We start from the raw sequence: 26,171 nt of genomic DNA, 5'->3' as shown, positions 1-26,171 counted from the left end.
TGCAACCAAAAATTATATTGCAAAAAGAATATTTATTCTTTTGTTATCGTCCATTCCCGAAAAGTGCATCATAGATTTTACAGAAAGCGAACTTCATAGTTAAGACATGGAACACAACCACGCTACATTTACAATCTTCACTTTGGACAGTGTGTTGCATGGGAGGAAACTGCAGGCATGTCACAGACAAATGTATAAAAATTATTTATATTCAGATGAAAGAGGGATGTCTTAGGCAATGTTGTTCCTTTGAGGCAAGAGGTCTTGGTCAGTTGTTATTTATGGCTTAACCAAGGCAGTAAACTCTGCAAAATTATGAAAAGAATACCATGATTAGTATTTTATATCATTTGAATAATTAACAATGGGCAATCTAACTCCAATTAAATTCTGTATTATTGCTGTTAAGTTTAAAATGAATTCAGGTGAATGTCTTCATGACAAGTAATGTTATGTAAAAATATGGTAATTTAATAGGTAATAAATTAATAATTTTACCATCAGCTCCAATCTTGCCATCACCATCGGTGTCCCCAGCTTTCATGAAGGCCTTGGTCTCTTTATCAGTAAGGACTCTAGCACTGGCCGAGAAGTTCTGCAGGAACAGTCTGAAACACAAGCAAGAAAAAACTTATTAAGGAGAATTACAGTCAGTGATTTGCATGGCAAAGTCTTTGGTAAAATCAAGAGTTTAGTTGTCCTTTTTGTATTTGAGTTATTACTATGTCACCTCAATAGCACTTAGATAGTCTGAATAAAGTTTTTGACAGAAAGAATGAAGCCTACTTCAGCTCATCCTCCTCAATGAAGCCACTCTTGTCCTGGTCAATGATGGCAAAAGCCTTCTTGATGTCATCGGGGGACTTGCTCGTCAAACCGACCTTAGCAAAGAAGCTCTTGTAGTCAAAAGAGTCGGCAGCTGTAAATAACAAATATTAAACAAAAAGAGTTTACTTTAGGTTTACAGGAAATGAGAAACCAAAATTATAAATAAATAATGATTTTTTATTTGTTGTCACATACATGTATTAATAGCATAGCAGGTAGTGCAGCAGTTATGGATATGGACTGTAGTAGAACTCCTCTTGGGACATGAAGATTAAGGTCTCTGTTATACTTCCCTTGAGCAAGGCATCTACCCACCTACTCTCCCTAATTAAGTTAAAAATTACTATAGCCTGAATATGTTTGTCATTTTATAAATTGATACCTGCGGTGATTTGCTGAGATTTTATACATTTGACAAATTCTGACAATGTGGGAAAGTTATCCCATGATTAAGTATGCATTTCTTACATCATTATTTCCCAGATATGCTGTATATCAGTGAACTATTGTTCCATTCTAGTGGTGGTTCTCTGAGCAGTTCTTATATTGGTAGCTTTACAAGCAGATTTAACAGTTAAGGACCCCTGATTCCATTTATCTTATTCCTGGTGACAAAATCAGTACCAGTAGGTCCCATATTACCTTGGCATGCCTGCAGGGCTGCAGTGATATCAGCATCCTTCAGAACACCGGCGAATGCCATTTTGGCTGCAAGATAGAACAAAAGCAGTCAAGTTAATTCAATAGAAGAACACCTCAAAACGAAGTGTCATAAACCATCATCTGCTTTACAGAAAGCATTCAGCTTGTGTCTCCTTCCACAGCCTAATAAATGATCTTGATGTCACCTCTATCATACAGTGGAGTAGGCTAGTTTAACTTCCCACATCAGCACACTTGTGTAAACCATTACATCCATTTCGCTTTACAACCACCCCTTCGACACAACCACATTTAACACTCATGTTTTCCCCAGTCATATAGACCCGTCCCATTGGGAAAACACATTGAGAACCTTTTTAAATTAACAGTCCAGCATATGTCTTCACATAAATAATTACAAAATAATTAAAAGATAGTCCAGATCTTTAGACTGCATATCATAAAGTGGTCTCTCCTTCCATCACTGCTGAAATATTTTGTTGTGTATATCCATCCATTTTCTCCTGATAAGTCCAAAGGTAAAACTCAAATCTCAGTTCAAGCTTTTTTTCCGTTGTTTTCTGTTCTTGAAGGTCCACTGTCTTCTAGTGCTGCTTCAGAGGCAGAATACTTATTTTTAAAAAATGCTGGTTGAGCCAGTGAGTCGCAGAGTTTTCAGCTCTTCCCTCTGCTTGGAGGCAAACTCACCTTGGTTGTCTGAGGCTTTTGGGTGGATTCAGAAAGATGAATCGAGCAACTGCAGTAACTCCAAAGGCCGACCCCTCCAGCTTATATACCTTCACACGGCCGAAATATGAGGCATAATGTAATGGACACCCGATGCAAAGCGGTGGCTTGAAAACGCGTCCGGGAGCCAGACACAGTCTATTTTTGTCCACATAAATGAAGATGCTTAAAAGGCGGGTGTTTGAAAAAGTCCTTAATATCCTTCAATGCTAATAATACACGCTGCTGATATAGATGAAACGCCAGTTGCTTGCGATACAGATTTTGATACGGCAAAATGCACGTAATGAAGCTCATGTGGAGCCTGGCTGCCAGTGATGGGGTCTGCATTGACTGTGCTTTGGGAAAGTAAGAGCAAAAAATCAACATTTGGTGTTCAGCAGCTTTCCATCTTGTCCCAGGAGGAGTGCTGATCACACTGTTTCTAACCTCTCTGCTTCTTTCTTTCTGCCTTCATTCTCTTCTCTCTTCAGTTCTATCTCTTTATTCTCTTTAAATCTGTGTGCTGTTTTAAACAAAGATAGAGTTGCATGTGTTATGCCTTTTAATGCCTTATCTTTTTATTTCGTTGTACAGATCTTGTGCCTGTGAAATTTTACTGTTTGTAGGTTATGGGCAGCTGATTCCACCTAATAAACATCTGACAGTGCGCAAATCATCACTGCATTTATTCTGTAGATTAACATTGAATTCATATGTGGAATATGTGACTTGTACCTTCTGTAGCAGAACATTGGAAAATAAATGGTTCATATTCTGCTGTGTGGAAAACTATAATACAAGTCTACATGTTTCTGCAGTAGTCTCTTGATCTAGGTGCTTACCGTGAAGCCCTCCTATATAAATTGATCAGTCGTGACAAAATTGCTATCTAAGTTGCCAGGGACAAGATGCCAGCTAGAAGTTACATCATGTATATATGTAATTGTTTGCTGCTAAATAGAATCCGCATAGATCTTTCTTTATCGACAATTTTCAGCCTAAAATTAAGTAGGAAGAAAAGGTAACAAAATTAATTGCAGAATGCAAACATCCTAAAAAAGAAAAAAAGAGAAAACTGGCTAGGTTATCCATGACACAAAATATGATCGCTATATATGTCCCTGTGAATTACTGCACAGAGAGCGTGGCCAAGGCCACTTCCTCAATGGTCCACTCTGGTGGACTTCACTGGTGGTCTGCAAGTGAAGGCTTCAGACCTGCAGGAATTCAGCATCCATCAGTGAGGAGTGATACAAAATATACGAATAAATGCTGACACAGGGATGCAGGGACTCATAAGCATTTTACTTCACTTACCTAACTTGTAATGCTTTGAAGGGCAACAACTGCAATTTTGAATTTTCATTATAGTGAATGGATGAATTGTCTGGTACTTTCATGTTTCACAATGTCAGCCAAAGCAGGCCTCGCTGTGGTTATGTGAAGCGCTGTTTACGAAAGTTAAACGTGATGAGAGGCCCATTCAGTCACATGTTAACACAAGGGCTGCGCAGTTTACCCTGACTCACAAGCGTGGTGGATGTATCTCCTGGATGCCTTTTGGGGAAAGATTTAACTACATTATGTCTGCTAATGTGTTTTTCAAACTTTCTTTATTAAAAATTGATTAATAACCTTTCCAAGGTCAATTACCAAGAAAACCGACATTTCGGTGAACAAAATAAATATTCCTAATTTTTTTACATACATTAAGCTGCTATGTTAAATTTCACATACACCCATATATCAAAATCTCAGTGATGAAATTAAAGGACATCAAGCTCTTCTCAGACCCAAAAACACGTATGGTGTGATAAAAACTCAAGTGCACTGAACTGAGTCAGGAGCAAATACCCCGATGGGAGATGGGGACATGGACAGCAGGTGGCAGTACTTACATGTACCTCTTGTTTTATCTATTTGTGGGATGAAACAAGCAAAGGACCGTCATTAAATATTGCCATTCATCTATTGTTGTACAAAATATTGTTGGCATACTAGATTGTACTTGGCAGCTAACTAGCTACCAAGTCACTACCAACAATGCTGTCATGGAGGTTGTAGGCACTGAGTAGCGCTGTCATCTCACTGTGCCTTGGTGGTATGCTGGAATGTGGGTTCAAATCCTGCTCATTCTGTGTGGCCTTTGCATGTTCTCCCCGTGTCTCTGTGGGTTTCCTCCCACTGTTCAAAGACATGGGGGGATTGGTGAAAAAGAAAATCACTCATGATATATATGTGTATATCTGTGTGAGTGACAGACTGAAAGTGTGTTTCATTGGCATATGGATGAGTGACTCATCGTATGTAGTGTATCTAACATTTGTAAAAATCACCTTGGGAGAATAAAGTGTGGGCTGACACTACTACGTAATGTTCATTACGTTTTGGAAGTTACGGTACTACATTTACCAGACACTCTCTGTAGTGTTACCAGCCCACACGCCTTATTCACCAAGGTGACTTACAGTGCTAGACACACTACTTACACTGGGTCACTCATCCATACATCAGTGAAACACACTCTTTCTGTCACTCACACACTAGAGGTGACTTAGAGTCATCGGTCCACCTGAACAGCATGTCTTTGGACTGTGGGAAGAAACCAGAGCACCTGGAAGAAACCCACACAGACACGGGGAGAACATGCAAACTCCACACGGACTGAGCGGCGATCGAAGCCACGTCCTCACACATCAAACTAGCACTGCAAGACAGCAGCTGTCAAAATATTTAGTAAAAATTAAATGGATTGTTATACACACACACACTTTCAGAACCGCTTGTCCCATACGGGGTCGCGGAGAACAGGAGCCTACCCGGTAACACAGGGCGCAAGGCCAGAGGGGGAAGGGGACACACCCAGGACGGGACGCCAGTCCGCCGCAAGGCACCCCAAGCGGGACCCGAACCCCAGACCCACCGGAGAGCAGGACCGTGGTCCAACCCACTGCGCCACCGCACCCCCCAGATTGTTATACATTTCTGTTAAATTCTATGGCTCTAATTACTTTTGAAATACAAAAATAATCTAGTATTGGTATTTTTGAAAAGGAAATATTTGCAATAGATTCTTGAATACAATGCACATTGGTTCTAGTCACATGTGGACATGACTGTCCATGATGCCCACCAGGCTGCCTGGATCTGTATTTATCTGACAAAACCTCTGCCAAGCCGGTTGCTTTCCTTACACACTACAGAGCATAAATAGTACTAGAGATGTGGGACGAAGCACTTATGCAACAGCCAGCTGACATAACCTACCTAATTGAAACTCTTCGTCATCCAGACCCTGCCATCCCCCCACGCCTGGTTACTTGACTAGGCTTAGCCTGTGCTTTGGATGATCACTTCCCCACCTGACCATTAAAAAGCCTTGGCACACACACACATTTTCTGAACCGCTTGTCCCATACGGGGTCGCAGGGAACCAGAGCCTACCCGGCAACACAGGGCATAAGGCCAGAGTGGGAGGGGATACACACAGGATGGGACGCCAGTCCGTCGCAAAGCACCCCAAGCGGGACTCGAACCCCAGACCCACTGGAGAGCAGGACCTGGTCCAACCCACTGCACTACCGCACCCCCTAGCCACCACACAATAAATCTGATATCATCAATAAATGTTTTTAAATACAGCCCAAATACAGATTCGGTAGTAATACAATACTCAAACCATTAAATTTCTGCTGTTTATAAATATTTGTAGAATAATACATCTTGTAATGTATGTTATAGATTTCTCAGTGTTCCCATTATACATAAATACATATAACAGGCTTAAAGCTGGCTCAATGCAAGCTACTCGTAAATTACTTTGAAATGTAGAAGATATGGGCAGCGGTGGTGCCTCACAGCACCTGAGCTGTCTGGGTGTAGGTTCAAATCTGACTCACTCTGTGAAGTTTGCATGTTCTCCCTGTATTTGCATGGGTTTTCTCCCAGAGACATGCAGTTCACATAAATTGACAACACTTAATTTCCTGTAGTATGTGACTAATTTTGTGTGTGTGTGTGTGTGTGTGTGTGTGTGTGTGTGGCTAAGTAGTGCAATGGATTGATGTCCCATCAAGGGTGTACCCACCAGCCTTCCGCACAATGATTCCAGGACAGATTCTGGTCCACCTTGACCAGGACAAACAGACAAGACCAGGACAAATGGATGGCAGTTGTAACCATCCTTCCTTGGTTGATATGTTACTTTCAGAGCTCCTGTTTTTCCACTGAAATACAAATTGCCAATGATTACTTTTCCATTGCAATGCAGTAACAAGGATATTACAAAACACTTGACATACAGTACTGCTCTATAGTAGAACGCAGTAGAGTTCTGTAGTAAAGAATCTGAAAACAAGGCAAACATTGACTGATTACTAGTTTTGTGTAGTCAGTGTAATTGCAACACTTAACTTCTTGGAACACTGCATGCTTGGTGAAACATTTCTAATTGATCAAAATAATCAATTGATCAATTATGTAGACTTGTCCCATGTTAGCTTCTTTCAAAGAAATTAAAAATCAGTTTAGGAACTGCATCGAGCTACATAAAAATCACTGCTTGGCAAACTGAATAGTGTACTGTGACAAGTCTTTAATTCAACATATGTCAGCTATCCTCTGCCAAACCCCATGAATGGAACTCATGGATGTCCTGGAATTTCCAGCTACAGAGTCCATGCCAGCTCTGGGCACATTTCCCATAGATACCAATGTTCCCAGAGAGTAACGATGGCAGATGTTCTTTTTGCAGCAGGGCACCTGTTAATGAATGTGATCCTGTGTCTGTACACAATCTTTATGAGCTGTGAGTGTTTCGTAGTTGTGCCTTTTTTGTCTGAGCTCCAGTCTATCTCGAACTCAGCAGACGTTGCTGCAAAAGTCTTTAACTGAACTAGAGGATCAAGCTTCAGATGGTCTCAATTATGACCATCAGATTAGAAGAATTCACAACACAGTTTACTCCAAAAGTATATTTATTCCTGTCAACAATGCACAAAAGATTTTACATTTGCACAAAACATGTTTAGAACACATAAGGCATCTATGCACATTAACAGTAAATATACTTCTGAGGACAGCGTACTTGTGCTCTGTAGCAAGAAACAGTCTGTTGGTAGTTCATAAATAAAATATAAAAAATCTACAGGTTAGTTCAGCTGAAAGAGCCAAGAGGTTTTCAACAGCAAGCAGGTCTTGTGGTTCCCATGAAGAGTTTAATGTTTATGCCTTAACAAGAACAGCAAACTCTGTTAAAAAGAAAACCAGAGAAGTGTCAGCTGCCATTTTGTTATAAAAGTTACGGTTCTACTTTTGACCCAAGATGTAATGCTTAACTATTCAGATTCTTTGTCTCAGCCATCTGCGCTCTACAATGTTCATTTCAAGATTAAGTCACCTCAGTGCTACACATTAGCTTGAAACATTGAGTTAATTATTTCCATAACCTCACAGTAGTCACTTTAAAGCAAACATTTTTAATCTTTTTCAGAATGCTATGGGTATATGCTTACCATCGACTCCAATCTTGCCGTCACCATCGCTGTCCCCAGCGGAGAGGAAAGCCTTGGTCTCTGCATCAGTCAGAGCTCTGGCACCAGAAGCAAAGTTCTGCAGGAACAATCTGGTGGCAGTTGAAGACAAACAGTTAGAATGGTTCTAACGTGAAGCCACAAAAAAAAAAAGGAATTAACTTAGGAATATTCCCCTTACTTCAGCTCATCCTCCTCAATGAAGCCACTCTTGTCCTGGTCAATGACGTAGAAAGCCTTCTTGATGTCATCGGCAGACTTGCTGCTCAGGCCGGTCTTGGCAAAGAAGTTCTTGTAGTTGAAAGAGTCTGCAGCTGTGGGGACAACATTTAAATCACTGTAAGAAAATCAAAGCAGAGACTCACAGGCATCAGCAGATCCCTTAGTTTTCCAGTTGCGCTTTGCTTTGTAACCACCTTAATTGTCCAGCTGAATTAGGTTACTGCAGTATCATCAGCCCATTCAAATGATATGGAGAAATACTATGATGCTTCACCATATACTGTCAGCTTGTAAAAGGTCATCTTTCATGGCAGACACTACCTTGACAATCCTTGATGGCAGCAGCCACATCCTCATCCTTAAGGATACCAGTGAAGGCCATTTTTGTCTTGTCAAGCTGTGTGAGAGAAAATGTTGCTGTTATAGACAAGGCTGTCTAACAGTAGACATGCAATCAGTTTAAGGACCTCCCCTGAGGGTTCCCAAAAGTTGAGGACACCTTTGAAGCCCAATCTACAAGCTAATACCACAGATTGTCAGTTTTATTATTTTAGATATAGAATCACCATATCTGACTTTTAATAGCCTCTAAAGTTTGAATAAGTGATCCAGCAGAATTAGCATTTTTGCAACACATTCCATGTTTGCACTCATTTTTAGGTCTAAGTTCTAAGGAAAGCAGACAATTAAACTTTTGTGCATGACCGCTGCCAGTAAATTATTGCACAAACTTGAAATTTGGGAAGACAGTTTCCCTCTTAAGTTTAAAAGAAGCCTCACGACCCTGGGCCTTAAATACTTGACAGAGAAATAATGCTTCACAGTGAGAAGAGTGCTGGCAAAGCAGCGAGCCTTTAGTCAGACTGCTAACAAAATAGCAGTTGGCTTTTAGGATGAAGACTTTCTGCACAAGTATGTACAACTGAGCACCATCAACGGGTTTACTGTGATTTTCGCCGCGCACAAGTGACGAGGACAGGGTGCGTCACCTGCCCAGCCTGGATAAAGACACCATTTAGTTAGTGAGCATTTGGGACCAGGCGGTGTTACTGATTACTTTCGACAAAACTGCGTTTAACATTTTCTTTGGATTATCGGCCGCCAAGTTAAGGTCTCCCCATTTTAAGTGTACTGAAAAGATCCGACGGTACCGTTAACTAAAGCTGAGTGCAGTTACCCTAAGTGTTACAGCGCGAAGGTTCTGGTGAAACGTCCACTGTGGCGCGCAAGCGTAAGCGCACGTCAACGTCTTGCCATTTTTTTCACAACTTGTTAAAAAGTGCTTCTCAGTTGCCGGTAAACTAAAGCACGCATTAAATTCCCACTCCAAAACGTCCAAATGAAACATCTTCGTGCACCAGTCACGAGAACGAGCATATTCCAACAAAGTCTTCGCTTGCTGAATTTAAAAAAGGAAAAAAAGGGCTTTTTTTGTTGAAGGAGGCGCAGTTCCCGCGCAAGCAGTCGGAAAGGTCCACCTGCTGGAACTCCCGTGGGCTCCTTCGCTCATCCCTCAACTCACCTTCTTCCACCTCAGCGGCAAGTGAAGACCAGAAGAATGACTGGAGCTGCTTGAAGACCTCTCCCAGCCGTGGCCCTTTATATAGTGTTTTTGCAGCCGCTCACAGGAGTTATCTGCAATCGATATCCTATGGATCGGCAAGGATTCGTTTCGGGAAAAAAATGTGTCCAGTTGTGAAATTGTGCTATTTTTATCTTTGCACTCACGAGGATGCTCAGAACCATATGTTGTAACACTAGAGGGGGGCCCTACAGCACCTTACCCACTTGAAATTTGAACGCATGAGGCAAAAAAATCTGTTATGTGCTCATCAGGTAGGCCTACTGTAATAAAATGTGTTATTTCACTTAATATAGTGATTTAGTTCTAATGTTAAACAGCATTATTGCCCATTGATTCAAAATGTTTATTAAAGTGTTATTAAACTCAATAACAGGACAAAAAGGCCAGTACACAGTTTCTCTTAAAAAGTTTCATCACTGGTATCACTGAAAGTGATGATCACATTTAAAATATAGGCTATTCAGATTTGTTGAGAAGGAAAACACTGGATTTTTTTTTTTTGGAAATAAAAACATAGGCTTCATGCAATTTCATCTCAGAATGTCCGTTAAAGCGGGCCTGTAGCCAAGACAACACTAGTGATGAAATATATGATTATGCAAATAAAACCAAATTGCGATTAAAGTTTAGACAACTTTGTATAAAGAAGTCCTTTCGTATACAGTATATACTACAATCCGTACACGGGGGGATAAGGAATCTTAATTCCATGAAGGTATGCATCATATAGAATTCTGCTACAGTGCAAGGAAGGGAATAGGCTGTGGCTCTGGTGAGAGATGAGCAAGCTGAATGTATTTAAAAAGTAATTGAGTCTACTTTGCAAGCAATCTCAAGGACCACCCAATAAGGATAGGGGCCATTCGAGGAGCACAGCAACGGCTTTATTTTTCACTTGCGGGCATTCTGCCAGCCATCATACATATTTTGTTGTCAGCATTACATTGTTGATGACCAAACTGACCACATCTTGTAATTTTGAGTCTTTGATGGACAATGCAATTCATAATGTTAGCTAATGTGGGAGTTTGACTTGATTTTGGAGTATCTGGAGAAAGTGTGATAAAATTTTATGTGGCATTCCATTGCCCACTCGACCATCTATAGGATATCCATTGCACTTAGTTCCTGTTAACGGAGGCGCTACACTATATAAAGGGGCTCCACGCCAGAGTGCTCTGAAGCAGCTCCTCTGTTTTCACTTTGCTGGAAGGAAAGCTCACACTTTAGGTGTGTTGCTGTCAGCTATACTGCACCTAAACTTCTTAATGGAAATAGAACAGCTTTGCATTTTTTACAGATACTGATGTGAGAATTGGGCTGTTTGGGCATAGGGCATTACAATCCAGTAATTCAGCGTATATGGAGTTTGCATGTAGGGGTGTGGTGGCGCAATGGATTGGCCCGGGTCCTGCTCTCCGGTGGGTCTGGGGTTTGAGTCCCGCATGGGGCGCCTTGCGACGGACTGGCGTCCCGTCCTGGGTGTGTCCCCTCCCCCACCAGCCTTTTGCCCTGTGTTGCCAGGTCAGGCTCCGGCTCCCCGCAACCCCATATGGGACAAGCGGTTTCAGATGATGTGTGTATGTGAGGAGTTTGCATGTTCTCTCTCTGGCTGTGCGGATTTCCTCTGGATGCTCTGTTTCCTTCCATCGTCCAAAGACATGCTGTGTATTTGAACTTGACCACTCCAAATTGCCCTTACTTTGTGACTGGAGGAGTGACCATGTGCTTGTGCGTGACTACTCTCTGATGGACTGGTATCCTGTCCAAGGTGTACCCCAGCACTGTGCACATTCATTCTGGGATAGGCTCTGGGCTGCTGTGACCCTGACCAGGACAAGCAGTTACGGAAAGTGAGTGAGTGATGTAAGAATTTTGGAATTGCATTATGCTCATGCCTGGTCTAGGACTTACATTTATTCATTTAGCAGACATTTGTTCCCAAAGCGACTTAGAATGTTAATGTACCTACAATTTCTACTGGAGCAATTTAGGATAAGCACCTTGTTCAAGGGTATTACAGCTAGAGGTTTAACTCAAACCTGCAACCTTGGGGTCCAAAGGCAGCAACTCTAACTACTACAGTACCAGCTGCCCAACTGAGTTCTAATTAATTGATGTTATGGGGCTGATCTGGAGAGCTCCAGGTTCAAAGTGAAGGTGGACATGATTGCATAGAGTGAGGTTAATAATGAGAGCTCTCCACAAGGAGCTATGATATTTAACTAGCCAGTTTCTTTCAGCACCTTAGCATGTTGTCATTTATATATACAAAGGTGTTCAGTATTCAATTGTGGTTCTTTTGATTATTTGACAAACAGTAAATTGGTGGCAATCCAGATTCAAGATGATGGGTGCTTTACAAAAATGGAGATGAAATTCAACGCATGATGCATTTTGCAATGGCCCGCTCATATCACCTGTTGGTTGCGTTAGTCGTTGTCAGTCTGTTTACTAGGTCTTTACGATTCCTTCGTATCTTGTACATTTAGATAATTTTTTGTTAGCGGGTCGGTAGAGGCCAAAGGTGAATTCGTGCAGAAGGTGAATCGGTTCAGAGAGACACGCTACAGCAGACAGCCTGATTAAAATTGCTTCCATTTCAGATATACAGTACATCCAGACTTACTCATAGCTGATTCATTTTTTTGTGTGATATGTATGGTGCTGTATATCACATTTTTCATCTAGGATTGCAAAATTCTTATTTTGTTATTGAAACACTGAAGTTTGTTTGTAACCTAATTTGATTTTAGCAACACTGTCATATGATATTAATGCTTTCAGAATAGGCTCTTGATACATGGATGTGTACAGTTGCATAAATGACTTCAGCTGATGTAACCTCGTACCCTAACAGTTGACAGACTGTAGTATCATGGACCAAAGGCTATGTGCTCTAATCTGTAACCTTTGAACAGCTATTACATTTCTATGCCTTATATCTGTTTCCAGTCCCTGACAACGCTTAGTGAGGCAATAAAAATTGTGCAACATGTTGCTCAAGCAAACCTACTGCACCCGACATATTTGCGCATAACTCCTTTGAGCACTCTTACTAATATATTTCGGTCCCCTCACAATAGCTGATAAGATGTTATACCCCTGGAGGCAGTGGAGTTTTAGGATTTACTGTAATTTAAAGGGCCTATACTATACTTTATATGAATCAGGTTTGTTTGTTTTAAGTTTACAGAGCCTTATACCTTTATCAGTCATTATTTGTGTCGGTTGGGAATTTGTAATGACTTTTATTCAATTTGTGGTTTTTAATTCAATGTTAACTATAGCATTGAAAATTAATAAATTATATGATTACTGAAAATATATGGATTAATAAGTATAAAAACAATTTGAGATTACATTTATATACAGAAGTGTTTCTAATTTACCAATAACAAGCATTACACATGAGTGGGATGTGTATAGCCTGCACTGTGCTAACCTCTAGAGGAAGAAAGCAAACTGCCTCTAAATGAGCTATTAAGACAGTTTTATTAACCAGGTGGTTTCAGTTTCCCCCACTAATATCACTTAAAAGTGCATTATCCCTCTTATACACTCCTTTTTTCTGTTCTCCTGTTCTTTGATTTTTTTAACCCACATATGTAGCTACCTTTGCCCCACAATCTGTCACAACTTAGAGGAAAATGTATCCAGAGTCCTGAATAGGTGAAAGCAGGGAAATTAATTTTTATTTTTATATTCTTCATACTATTTTGTTGTATTTTGACACTTGTTTTTTCTTTGCCCTTTTGAAGATCACAAATATAAGGAAAACAAGCATCATAGGAGAAACTTAAGAAATTTTTTGAAGATCCTGGGGTTCTTTTTGGCTGGGACCTATGGGTGTTGGAAGAAGGATGGTAAGGTGGACCAGCCTGGCAAGGTGGGAACCATAGTGGAAGCGTGGGATGCAGTACAACTGCCAGAAAAAATAGTAGGTTATGGGATTGGAGAGATGACATGGTGCACCTGCTGCACTGTGCATTAACACCTTATGGTTACATGCCTGATGCCTTGGATCAATGCCCTCGTCACCCTTCAGCAAGAGCTGGAGTAGCAGCACAAGCAACAGGTGGGATGAGTTGAGCCAAACTCCTGCCAGCGCTAAGACGTGCTGTTGCCCAGAGTCCTTTGCAGCTTGGTAGAGCTGTAAACTCGCCTGAGGACACTGGGGAGGAAGGAGTCCAGAAAAGCTCAAAATAGGGGAGAGTGTTTGGTTTGGGGTCCTTAACTTTTGATTATTATTATTTATTTAGCTGACGCCTTGGTCAAAGGCACCATAACAACGTTTGAGAAGCTGGAGTCAGCGAGATCAGGGCTGGGTCCTTTAACTTCAGTATGCTCTTTGAACTCTGATGATCCCACCATTTCCAGCAGAACTGATGCCTCTTGCCAGGGAGAAGGAGAACACTGGGTTCTAAGATAGTTAAGAATGTGGCATCAGGAGACCTGGAGTGTAGCTCTAAACTAGCCCAGAGTGGAACAAAAAGAAATGGATTCAAAACCAATCTGTGTTACTGGAGGTCCCATGGCCAAGGGTAAGGTTGATTTTTGGTCGAGCTCTTGGGCTAGATGTCTAGATGGCCCTGGCTGGCTCTACGTCTGAGACGAGATCAGGGCCAGAGTCGCTGCTCAGTCCAAGTCCTGCAGCAGTTGTCCAGGCTGGATGCCAGATGCTGCTGCCTCTGCCCATTGAAGAGTAGTGCCTAACTCTGATTGCTGCACTTTAAATGTCTTGGCTTTAATTTACTACTGTTGTTCTTGAAATACATGTTTCACATATTATAAAGTGTGGATATTTGTATTGCGCTGTATCCAGTGAAATAATTAAACAGTTTAAAACATCACTAGTTTTAATAAACTTACTGATCACAAAGAATGGTCATATGTATCTTTATTCAGACCAACCAATGTCACACTTTTTAAACCATGTATGAAATAAGGCTCCCAAGAACAAAACTTTCCTCTTAAGATTGCTTCTTCCACAGTTCCCACAGTTCCATATACAGTGCTGCTTGAAAATATGTGAACGCTATGATAATTATTCTTGTATAAAACATTAAAATAAACTTAAAAAATCTAGATATTAAATCGTAAATGTATAAAATAAATCAGTAACAATGATTCACACTCCTGATTCTACTTGCCTACTTGGTTTAACCAATGAAACCTTGGGGTTCACTTATTTTTGCACCTGTGCCACTTCTGTTTTTATACTACACATGATTTCCTCTAAAGTAACATATGGAGTTGGTCATTACACACCTATTATGTCAGAAGAGAAAGACTGGTTCTAATTAAATAACAATTTTGCGGTAAAACTAAGGTGCACAAGAGGTTCACATACTTTCAAGCAGCACTGTATATTAGTAAACTTGGATTTTTGGCACAAATTATTTATGACTGGGTGACACAGTCATGCAGTTGCTAGCACTGGTATTTCACATCTTTAAGAGAAGAGATGTGTTGCAGGTGAATGGGTGATGGGTGTTTCAATTTCTCTTCGTGTGTATGTGCAAGGAATAAATGTGAATGACTGCCCTATGATACACTGACAGCCTGTCCAGGGTGTACCTTGTGTCATCCCCTATGCTTCCAGACAGTCTCTGGATCCCTGAGACCCTGTGATGGACAAGCTTTTATTTCTAAATAGACGGATGGATTCTGTTGTTCTTTCATTGATGTAATTTTTTTAGATTCTGTTATTTTTATTTTGTTGATTTATTCAGTTCACTCAAAATTCACGTTGATTTTTGTCATTTTAAAATGCTAATATTTGTAGTAAATTTCTATTCTTTGGAGTGGAAACCCAAAATTGTTGTTTTTATTAGCAGTTTGAGAAGGAACTTTTAAATTCACTACATAGAGATTATCCTTACTAGAACACTACATAATGAGGAATTGTTGTAGTTACTGTAATCACTGATGATGTGCATAATCCTTCTCTGCTAAACTATTTGTAAAGCAGAAGTTGCAATAAATGAATAGTAAATGAAGTCACACAAAGACATGTGTGGATGTATTGCCTTTCAAGAGAATTCTGTGCGTTTTATCACATCTAAGTTAACTTTTCAGTAAAGCTTTCCTTTGTCTTTCCAGCATCTTCTAAATATCAACAAAATTTATCTGGACTTCTGTTAAGTGCTCCTCTTACCAAATTAAAAATGAAAGTTGTGTTTTCAATAAGTCAAAGTGAATCTATGCATTTACAAGTGAAAACGTTGAGTCCCCTGCTATATGATTTCCCACTACATGCTTTTGTTAGAATTTACACTTATTAGTCTTTATTATTGTTGTATAGTTCAAATCCTTCCTGCGCAACATACTTACTCTGAATCTACTCTGGTGAAAAGTTACCGAGCTGTATCACTTCATACATCATTTTACAACCCCAATGCCAAAACAGCTGGGACAGTATGAAAATGCTAATAAAAACAAAAGAGAGTGATTTGTAAGTTTATTTTCACTTGTATTCAAAATCAGTATAAAGACAAGGTATTTCATATTTTACCTGATTAACCAAATTGTTTTTTGTTTATTCCAAAATTGATGCCTGCAACAGATTCCAAAAAAAGTTGGGACATTCAAGTGTTTACCACTGTGTAATATCACCATGTCTGTTAATAACACTGAAGCGTTTGGGCACTGAAGACACCAACTGGCTAAGATTAGCAAGCGGAATTTTCTGGCATTCATCCATTATACAAGTCTTCAGCTGCGCAATTGTACAGGGCCTTCATTGGCGTATTTTGCACTTCGTGAAGCTCCACACATTCTCAATCGGACACAGGTCAGGACTGCAGAGAGGTCAGTCTAGTACCCAGAATCTCAGTTTACGCAGCCATGCACTTGTAATCCGGGCATAACGTGGTTTGACGTCATCCTGCTGGAAAATGCAGGAATGTTTCTGGAAAAGACGACATCTGGATGGCAGCATATCTGTACATATCTTTCTGCATTAATGGTGCCATTACAGACGTGCAAGTTACCCGTGCCATGGGCACGGACACACCCCCACAACATAACAGACACCGGCTTTTGGACCTAATGCTGATAACAGCTCGGATGGTCTTTTTCTTCTTTGGCCCGTAGAACATGATGGCTGTTTTTTTCCAAAAACTATTTGAAATGTTCACTCGGCCCATAAAACACGATTCCACTGTGGTACTGTCCATTTTAGATGAGACCGAGCCCTGAGAAGTTATTGGACGCTTCTGTACAGTGTTGATGTATGGCTTCTGCTTTTACTTGCAAGTAAAGCCTTAACTTGCATCTGTGGATGCAACTGTAAATGGTGTTGACTGACAAAGGTTTACCGCAGTATTCACGAGCCCATGTCATGATATCCATCAGAGGCACATGACTGTTTTTAAGACAGTGATGTCTGAGGGATCGGAGATCACACACATTCAGAAGTGGTTTTTGACCTTGCCCTTTACGATTTGACCGGATTCCTTGAATCTTGTCATTATATTGTGCACCATAGGGTTGTTGCCCTCAGGGAGACGACGATTTAGGATTTTGATGTGTAAATCAAGTCATTATAAAAATTGTTTTGTTCCATCTGCGGTTAAATGAATAGAATTCCAAAACTGAGAATAGAATAGAGAATTCCAAAACTGAGATTTTAGATTGGTATTTGGTAGATTTTTAATATATTTTGATTGTTGTTTTATTTCTTCTTATTTATTCTATGATATGGCATGTATTGTTTATGTGAGTCCAATGTTGTGCACTGGCTGTGTCATGGTTGTCCAAGACAAATTTCCCAGAAATGGGACAATAAAGTATACTGTATTCTGTTCTACAGAAGTGGAAAGCCCAAAGGCCTACCGATTGGTATTTGGGAAACATTGTTCTCGAAGTGCAGGATTATTCCATAATGCATCCTTTTTTGGAGGCTCCTTATATAGTGTAACAAAAATGCCTCACCTGTTTAAAATGACCTGTTTCACATCACCTTGTTATTTCAACTTGACACAAAGTTATTAGTCCTGAACTACCCCGTCCCAACTTTTTTGGAATGTGTTGCAGGCATCAATTTCGGAGTAAACGTATATCTTCAAAAAACAATGCAGCTGATTAGGCAAAACATGAAATACCACGACTTTACTGTTTTTCTTTTAATGCAAGTCAAAGTAGATTTAAAAATTACTTCTTTTTGTTTTTATTAGCATAATCCACATTGCTCCAACTTTTTGGAATAGGCAGGGGTTGTATGACAATCTTTGTAAATCACTTTCAGCAAATGGATTACCTTAATCAGATTTTTGTAGAATCTAATCATCAAATGAATGAAGGGATGTCTGTGTTATTAAGGTTTTATTTATTATTATTTAGTAATAAAAATGTCTGGATCGAACAGTCGATGTACGACCAGACAGCCGGCGGTGTTGGTAAACCGAGATTTAGTAGAACAAACCGTGTTACAGCAGTGTTAGTACACTAAGTCTAAGGTAGCCTATTTGATTCAGTAATTTAAAAACCATACTTATAATCTCACTTTAGGTTAAAAAACAAAACTGTTCGAATTCAGTGTAGAACTGAAAACCAGTTATTAAAAGCTTTGTGCTTCTGTTTAATAAATAAATGAATCAACGTCGCTGACATGTGCGCACCTCAACTCATTTAAACCAATGATAAGAGACTACGCATGTCGACGAGGAGAAAAACAACTCGTTCTCTCGTTCGGCTCCACCTCGTTCAGATCTCCGGTATACAGTAGTTCCAATATTAAAGCGTCTTGTGATTGGACACTCATGTGTCGCGTATCAGTAGTGGGGCATCTTATTGGATCTTCTTAACGCCGATCCGCCGGTTACGAGCCCTCACTCATCACGTGTTACCCAGATGACGCAAGCGTAACATGGCGCTGTCAGGGAATGGTGGTGGCTGATTGTGTGTAACCGGAGAACAGACCTGTATAAACATTACGTTTTATGTCAGGTTTGTTATGAGCATTTTAATGTCGGTAAAGATTACGAGCAGAACTACGTTAGTCTACTAAATGTAGATAGTGAGTCTTTTATTTATATTTTGAACGAAGGAACTCGGACATGATCATGATGATGTGATGATGAGACGGGATTCTGTTAGCTAGTTGAAGCTATCATATCAGTCAGAGGCTAACAGTGACCTGGCTTATTATACCTTATTGGCTGTTATAGAACAGGCTAACGAGCTGTTAACGTTTCCACGTAGAATACAACGTCGTAATTACTAATTAAGAAAGGACGAAAAATATGCGCATACTCCCGGTCCCTGAGCGGTGGTTGTGTTGTTTATACTTAGTTTCTCACACACCCAGCTACTAGGCGACTTATTTATTGTTGATTCTTCGCTGCCCTGCTGACGATGAGTGTGAGTAGCTGCTGTTAGCCAGCTAGCCAGGCGGGTAGGATGAAGAACGGTTATGGGCTTTTGCTGTGTGCGATCATTATCATCATCGGGACTCCGCCGCTGCTGCTGGTCCAAGGTGCGCCGCTTCCGCATTCAGATCGTGCAGGTATGTTTCCTCCGCAGGACGTCAGCGCTCACACACCTGTTTCCTCACACCGCGTCGTCGGCGCGACCAGGTGAAACTGTTTCTGTTGGACAGCTGAGTGAGTGTGTGGTGAAACAGGGGAGTTTTTGTTTTGTTCTTGTTTTCTTTCTTTCCCCTGAAGGAAAGCACATTGTCATTGTGTCTGTCCTGGCATATGCTGCGTGGTGTCCACACCGCTGTGTCCTTTGCCACTTTTATGGTTGACAGAACTGTGGTCAGGCCATATTTCACCCGCAGACAAAGTTCACTTGGAAATGGGGCAAGACTTTTTGGGGTGCGGCTCTACCTGATGAGAGTTACTTAGGAAAACAATTTTTTTTAATTTTTTTTGCTTCCTTTTATCAAGCTTTTTATTTATCAGAAATGTTTTGTTTAAGGTGCCTTTCAGGAAGTGTGTTTTGCGGGCGTGTCGCGGGCGCTGAATGTGTGTTTCGAGCGCAGGTATGAACAACGCTGATGATGCGGGGCCCTGGTTTCCCTCAGCGCAGCCGGTGATGCTTCCCATGCTGCTTTGATGGATTTCTGTAGAATCTGTGAATTGGGTCAAGGGCCTTTTTGGTCTTTGCTCTCGCTATTCGTGCTGTTTATGCGCATCACGGTGTGTTGTTGCAGTGTTTCTGCCACTCAGAGAAATGGTACACTTTACAGCTGCCTGCTGTCAGCCTGAGGATGCTTGTGTTGGCACCCTATAGTTATACCCAACTAGATTATTTACATATATTTATTTGGTTGCCTCTTTTCTCCAAAGTGACTTAGTGTCAAGCTGCTTACAATTATTTACCCATACAGCTGGGTAATTTTACTGGAGCAGTTTAGGGTAAGTGCTCTGCACAAGGGGGGTAATACAGCTGGAGGTGGGATTCAAGCCTGTGACCTTTAGACATAAGCACTGGCTAATTATTTTTTTTATACGAAACCACATGCACCATCAGGACAAAGTAAATATTAACCTCCTTAGCTGAAGACTCTTGGTTGTGAATAGTGTCTTTTTCCAGAAGAAAACTGAACTTCCGTTGCTGTCACTGACAACATTATGTGCATTAACATGACATGTAGTGGATAAGTTTAACGAGGTCTTGGAAAGCATGCTTTATTAAATTGCCTCTGAATTGTATGTCGCTTTGGAGGAAAGCACCTCTGAAAAGGCTTGATAAACGTTAATAAACATTGCTGCACTTCTCAGTGTCAGTTCAGGGCTCTGTGGTCGACATGCGGGCAGTTTTTCTTATTCGTTCTCGTATGTTTACAACTACTGAATTTCAAAACAAAAGTTGTGAATGAAAGCTGTGTAATTCCCATTGTAGCAGCGGATGTGCTTTTTCAGTTCACATCCTTGGTTAACTTCCTTAACCTCATGGTCCTGTAACAATGGTGAGAAAAGTACAGCTATAATAAAAAAATTAAAAGGGGAAAAAAAAAAAGAAAAGGCAGTGCCCACATTATTCTCCTGACTTGCACTCCCATGACGATGCTCTGTTTCACATGAGATCTGATTGGTGAGGAATTCAACTCGAACTGTGTGTAATGTCACCTAAGGCATCTCCTAAAGAGAATTTGTGTTATTCCAGCAATTCATAACAATTTATGCCATATCTGTTACAACTACACTTTTAACACTCATTGCTTTCTTTATTTCCTGTTATTTCTTTGGTGGATTGAAAAATCATGGGCTAAATTTTGTGTTCACCTTGTGTTATAAAAACACTTTTCTTGCGATGCTTCGGCTGTATATGTTACATCCTTAAGGCACTGTATAACACAAGTCATTGAAACGGTGTTAGGTAGGGTTAATCGGGAATGACTAATGTAATTTTTTGAATGAAGCTGTCAGTGCCTGACATGATAATTATGAAGTGCTTAAAACCCTGTGCATAAGGTGGCTATAGTAACAGTCACTGTTCAGTGGTACAGTCCATTGCTGAGGGTGGCAGCGTTTATTATTATTTTTATATGTTATTTTTTTAAGTACAACCTTGATTGAGACTTTGAACATATCATATGATGAAACCATTTAAAGCTGAATTAGTTGAACTTTGTTATTATTCCTTTAATATCAGTTGAGGAGAAGCAGTCTAATGTATATTTTTAGTAAAGATGTTTTTGTTTTTTTGCCTGTCAAAATGATTTCATTTTGCTTTACCCTTTTAAGTTCTTATCACTCATGGAATTCTGAGTGCTGAATGATTGATACATTTTAACAAATTGCTAATTTCTTCTTTTGTGGTTTTGCACATGAGCACATAAATGGAACTTTTTATACAGATGCTCACTTTTCTAAAATTGAGGTTGATTTTAAAGCCATGTAGAAGTCTTTTTGGACTTGCCAGCTAGTCTGTACACTTTAATATGGTATGAGTAGTGCAATCGTTTTAGTCAAAATCTAAATATAGTAATTTCAGTATTCTCCTCGGAAAAAGCTTATCCTTTAATCCACAAGGACCATAACTGATGACTTTTAAAAACCAAAACATTCACAAGCTCGGGTTGCAAATTTTGTATAAATATAGTGGAAACTGCTTCAAGAAAAACCTTTGCTGTTCTAAGAGACTTGCATTTTTTCAGTGGTTGGTAAAATAAGTAGTTTTATTCTGCCTTGCCTTGTCATAGCTGGGCACGTCACCTTTTTAGGATCACTGTGCTGCCAAATCTCAGTTTCTTTTTCCCCCAGAATCCTCTTCTTCACTTGCTTGTTTACCGTATACTAACTCTACATGGGTGATTGACCTCTTGGTGGAGCACCAAGCAGATGCTTTTCTATTGACAGCACTCATACAATGAATTCATTGGTGAAATTTGTTTATCCTTTTCCCGGTATCACAATGTATACATTTCTAAAATCTCTAATGTAATATTTGTTTTTTTTTTTACTTCTCTTACCCTGGAAGTGCATCAATGAACAGTTTAGCTAATATGTCGCTGATATAGCTGCATATGTACAACATTTGAATGTTGATTGTACTTTTGAATGTGTAACAAATGAATCTTCAAACCTTTGAATAATTTAGGTCAACACTTCTGTTTTTTCCTTTCAGGAGCAACAGGATATGAGGTGTATCTTTCTCTGGCTGTATCTCTATGTATCTTGGTGGCCTTGGTGGTTCTGCTGGTCAGTTGTGTTACGTGCTGCAAGGGCCAGGAGATCAACTTCAAGGTATGAGTCTCTTAAAAATGTATGCATATATTCTTTGTGTTCTCCTCTGATCCTTTTAAGTCACAATATGTGTTGCTATCTGGTTTTCTGTATTTTCCTTCATATGTTTTGCACTAGTCTCAGTTTTTATTTTTGTTTCCTAGGAGTTTGAAGACCATTTTGAGGATGACCTGGATTTCACACCCCCTGCTGAGGACACTCCCTCCATGCACTCAAGTGCTGAGGTCTACACTTTGGCTGTGCCCCCAATAGCACTTCCTGGACCACCACACCTCCAGCTATTGACAACTACACGTGAGCATAAAACCCAGTTAAATTAAACATTTTCCTGGCTCTTTACTAGAAGCAGTGGTTGTATATTAAACTGCTCTTTCAGGATCAGAAGTACTTTTTATTGGAATTGTAGTGCTACTTTTGCTTAAATGTGTATGATGCAGTTGATTTTAAAAAAAAAAAAAGTACACTCAGCTTAAGATAATCAAACTTCAAAAAATTGGTTAATTGTATAGAAATCATCTTCAGTTTGTCAGTTCCCTGCACAAGACGGACATGCTCAAGTTCAAGTGGATTTTATGGTCATTCCTCCATGTAGCTTGTATACAGTGGAACAAAATGTCCTTTCTCCGGAGACCATGGTGCCACAAAGAACAGAGTAGCATAGTGTTTACTGTGCATGTAAGCAATGTTTTAGTACTTTGCTTGCCAGGTACTTGCGAGCAAATTGTTTGTCAACACATGTTAAAATTGAGCTATATAAACACAAACACATTTAATGTAAATGTCAAAAAATGCCTTTAACATTACTAGAAGTACATGGAAGTTGCTTAACAACATATCAGCTTTGCAAACTGTAGCAAGTGTGAAACTCAGATTCCATTGTAAGGTGGTTTACTTCGTGAAATTCATTCACTGGAAAGCTGAGTCAAAGTTAATTACAAATCCAAGTTAAACAAAAACCAGCATACACAGCGGGTTGGCTGGACCAGGACTCGATACTGGTTGTGTAGCTGACAGCCAACAAACGCAGAACATTTAAGCATAAACAATAGAAAGGATGTCTTGTTAACTGGTGCAGGAAAATGACATTAAAGTATGTGTATTTTCAGTGGAAAGAACAGGAAGTTCTGTAGTAGTGTTTGTATGTTCCATTGGCACATACAGGTCTAATAAAGTTCTGTGTGCATATATGTTTCTGTCTCCGAGTTGACATTAAACAGGGGACAAAGTGCAAGAACACTGGCCTGTTGCCAGTTGACCAAAGAATAACTGGTTTATTTGGCTTAGGCACATGTACTGCATGGTTCCATCTTTGCTCATGTGCTTCCTTACAGAGATGTAAAACCTTTCAGTGACAATCCCTGGCTCAGTTTTCCAGTAAACATCCTGTTTTAGCTTGGCTGTTGCTCCAGGGGTTTCCCATCTGGCTGCTGGGATATCAGTGTGCAACTGCAGAGTTGTACTTATTGTGGAACCTATAATCTTGGTTTAAGAGTATGCTTGTTTTAAACACTTAATTTAATGGCTCTTACTTTAAATGTCAGTTGACTATTTTACAAGCTGTCCTCATTTAAAATTCAAGCCCAGTAATGTAGATGATAGAATCATTTACAAAACTTTCAGCTCAATCCTGTTATAGGGACACCCCTCAGTGCAACAAATTTGTCAATATAAGAATTCATAAATGGCTGCTTGTATTTTGTTATTACTGAGCCTGCTTTTTCATAATCAGATTTGTACTCTTCTGACCAGTTGGGAGAAGGATTTTTTTTTTTTTTTTCCCTCCTCTCTCTCCCCCCCCCCTAGCATTGTGAAGCAGCAGGAACCTTATAAATGGACTTCGCTTATTCTTTTAAAGAGTTAAGGGTGCCAACCCCAACGGTGATAAGTTACTTGCAGGTTTTGTCAGTGTTTTGAATTTATGATTAATTTACATACAAGGATCTCATTCCAGTCATTTTGATAACTCAGATTTACTGTAGTATACTGAGTACCCTTGCACCAGTAATATGAATAGGTCTTGTTGGCCCTGTTTGACTCTTTCTCAGGAGCCAGTTTCCTGATACAGTTTGCACAGATGCCTAATATGAATTTTGACATTGAAATATACAGCTTGCTGTGAAAGTTGATCAAAGCTTTGCTTGTGTAACTGTGATGTCTGAGAAGCTTCATTGTGGCGGACGAGCCAGCCCTACTGTCTATACAGTATGGAGAAACATAGCGCTGCCTCTTCTCATTTCAGAAGCCACAGGCTTGCAGGTGGCCCGTCACCGTCTGAGTTACATCCAGGAAATCGGCAGCGGATGGTTCGGCAAGGTATGCACTTCCTGTCTGGCTCTGCTTTGCTTGGAATTTAGTTTCCAGATCGCCTTATTTTAGCCATGTCTGCGTCAAGGGCCTTTATTGTCTCAAAGCCATCATAGAACATGTGTTGTCATTGTTTACAATGTACTTTGCACGTTTTTGCTGAGGACACAGCTTGTAAGATAATAAACTTCTCTACTGCAAGCACAAAACCCATGGCATTTTCACTTCTCACTTTTCACTCTCAAGCCAGATGTAAGCTCATTAGTTTTTTAAAATTTTTTTTCAATTTTTAAAAAAAAAAATTTATTTAAATGTAACATAGCCTTTAGGTTGATAGATCAAACAAATTTGTTTCAGTACTAAATAATGGATATAGACCAGGCTCCAACATCATGACTTATCATGTGACTAAGTTCTGTTTTTACACTGAAACAGAATTTGTCATTTTTCTATTTGAACTATTGTATTTGTCCATAAAAAATCCAAAAAATCTAGATGGCTTCAAGTTATCCACAGTAAATGACAAAACAGTTTGATGTGAGTTAAGTATTAAAAGTATTTCATAATGTTGCTGAGGTTTATTAATATATATATCCAGTCGTGCATCTGGTGGCCAGAAGCTTTGATATTAGACGGCTTGTTAATCTGTATTGTGACTGTCATGTTTTCTCCTTTAAGGTGGTCACACATCTCTTCATTTGTTTTTGCTGTGAAGTTGTATGAGTATCAGCACAAAAGTAGAGGAGCAGGAACACGTTGACCTTGAAAGTTTTGGAGCTGAGCTTTTTTTCATTGTTGTAGCTTTTGTGCAGTGTGCTTGTGTATGGCCTTTGTCCTTGTATGCACACGTGCTGGTCTGTAGCGGCTGCTCCTGTAGGTCATTACTGATTACCAGAGTGATGTGGGCTTCCTTCCTGGAGCTCCTTCCTCAGGATGGAGGCTTGCATACCCCTCCTTTCTGGACCCTGCAGGATGGGGTCCCAAGCTGTGGCCTAAACATCCTCCCATGCACCCGTCCCCTGGCCTTGTCCATTTCCACACGCTGGCGCTTGTTTGCAGGAAGCCCGTGTTTCCTGTGTGAAGCAGTTGCTGGTAGGGAGGGGATGGAAGGGTGGATGCAGCGGTTGTATAAAAGTTCTGTTTTCTTTCTTGCACCTGTTTTCCTTTTTATTTTTTTTTTTAATTAATCTTCTTTTGCCTTTTGCTCCAGGTCCTGCTCGGTGAGATCTACTCAGACCCAGGAGTGGCCAGGGTTGTGGTCAAGGAGCTAAAGGCTAATGCCTGTGCCAAAGAGCAAAATGACTTCCTACAGCAAGCGGACCCATATCGGTGAGTAAGAAGTTAAACCTGGCTCTGTGTCTGTAAAGAGAGAGAGGTTGGGACTTAGTTTTATGAATATTTAGCACCTTAAAGTAGTTGTATGTTGTAGCTGAAACTAATATATTTAAATTTAAATAACAAATATTGTAGTTAATTTACCACACATGTTACTAGAGTGATATGGAGCCTGCTTAACGGCATACTAGCTTTGCAAACTGTAGCAAGTGTGAAGCTCAGATTCCATTGTTCTGAGTTATATATGTTATGTTTAGTTTAAAAGTTTCCTTGCTACGCTGTTAAGCAGCACCC

The 26,171-nt window shown here is 40.1% G+C and overlaps 3 protein-coding genes across 4 annotated transcripts in view; 1 reads left to right on the top strand and 2 right to left on the bottom strand.

Annotated features, from left to right (window-relative positions):
- Positions 1-267: 267 nt before the first annotated feature.
- pvalb3 (parvalbumin 3) lies at positions 268-2,276 on the bottom strand. Its single transcript, XM_018761839.2, has 5 exons — positions 2,179-2,276; positions 1,471-1,536; positions 787-919; positions 499-608; positions 268-305 (listed from the first exon to the last, which is right to left on the bottom strand). The coding sequence occupies exons 2-5, from the start codon at positions 1,529-1,531 to the stop codon at positions 280-282; spliced, it is 330 nt and encodes a 109-aa protein (XP_018617355.1). The 5' UTR covers positions 1,532-1,536; positions 2,179-2,276; the 3' UTR covers positions 268-279.
- A 205-nt stretch (positions 2,277-2,481) lies between these two features.
- The window catches only part of lmtk2 (lemur tyrosine kinase 2), a 49,172-nt gene continuing 25,482 nt past the window's right edge, over positions 2,482-26,171 (top strand). The window contains exons 1-5 of one of the 2 annotated variants that reach the window (XM_018761837.2): positions 2,482-2,565; positions 22,120-22,238; positions 22,382-22,532; positions 24,478-24,551; positions 25,753-25,871. In XM_018761837.2, the coding sequence (XP_018617353.1) occupies positions 2,535-2,565; positions 22,120-22,238; positions 22,382-22,532; positions 24,478-24,551; positions 25,753-25,871 (494 nt within the window). In that variant the 5' untranslated portion in view covers positions 2,482-2,534. Of the gene's footprint in view, positions 2,566-18,839; positions 19,049-22,119; positions 22,239-22,381; positions 22,533-24,477; positions 24,552-25,752; positions 25,872-26,171 lie in introns of those variants that run through there. The other variant, XM_018761836.2, reaches the window with a different exon arrangement.
- Positions 7,317-9,859, bottom strand: LOC108940041 (parvalbumin-2). Its single transcript, XM_018761840.1, has 5 exons — positions 9,475-9,859; positions 8,274-8,349; positions 7,912-8,044; positions 7,713-7,822; positions 7,317-7,448 (listed from the first exon to the last, which is right to left on the bottom strand). Exons 2-5 carry the CDS (start codon positions 8,332-8,334, stop codon positions 7,423-7,425), a joined length of 330 nt encoding a protein of 109 aa, XP_018617356.1. The 5' UTR covers positions 8,335-8,349; positions 9,475-9,859; the 3' UTR covers positions 7,317-7,422.

The sequence above is a fragment of the Scleropages formosus genome, chromosome 20 (assembly GCF_900964775.1).
Source record: "Scleropages formosus chromosome 20, fSclFor1.1, whole genome shotgun sequence".
Lineage (NCBI taxonomy): Eukaryota > Metazoa > Chordata > Actinopteri > Osteoglossiformes > Osteoglossidae > Scleropages > Scleropages formosus.
Note: the sequence above shows the minus strand (reverse complement) of the source record. Positions and strands in the feature narration are given on the sequence as shown.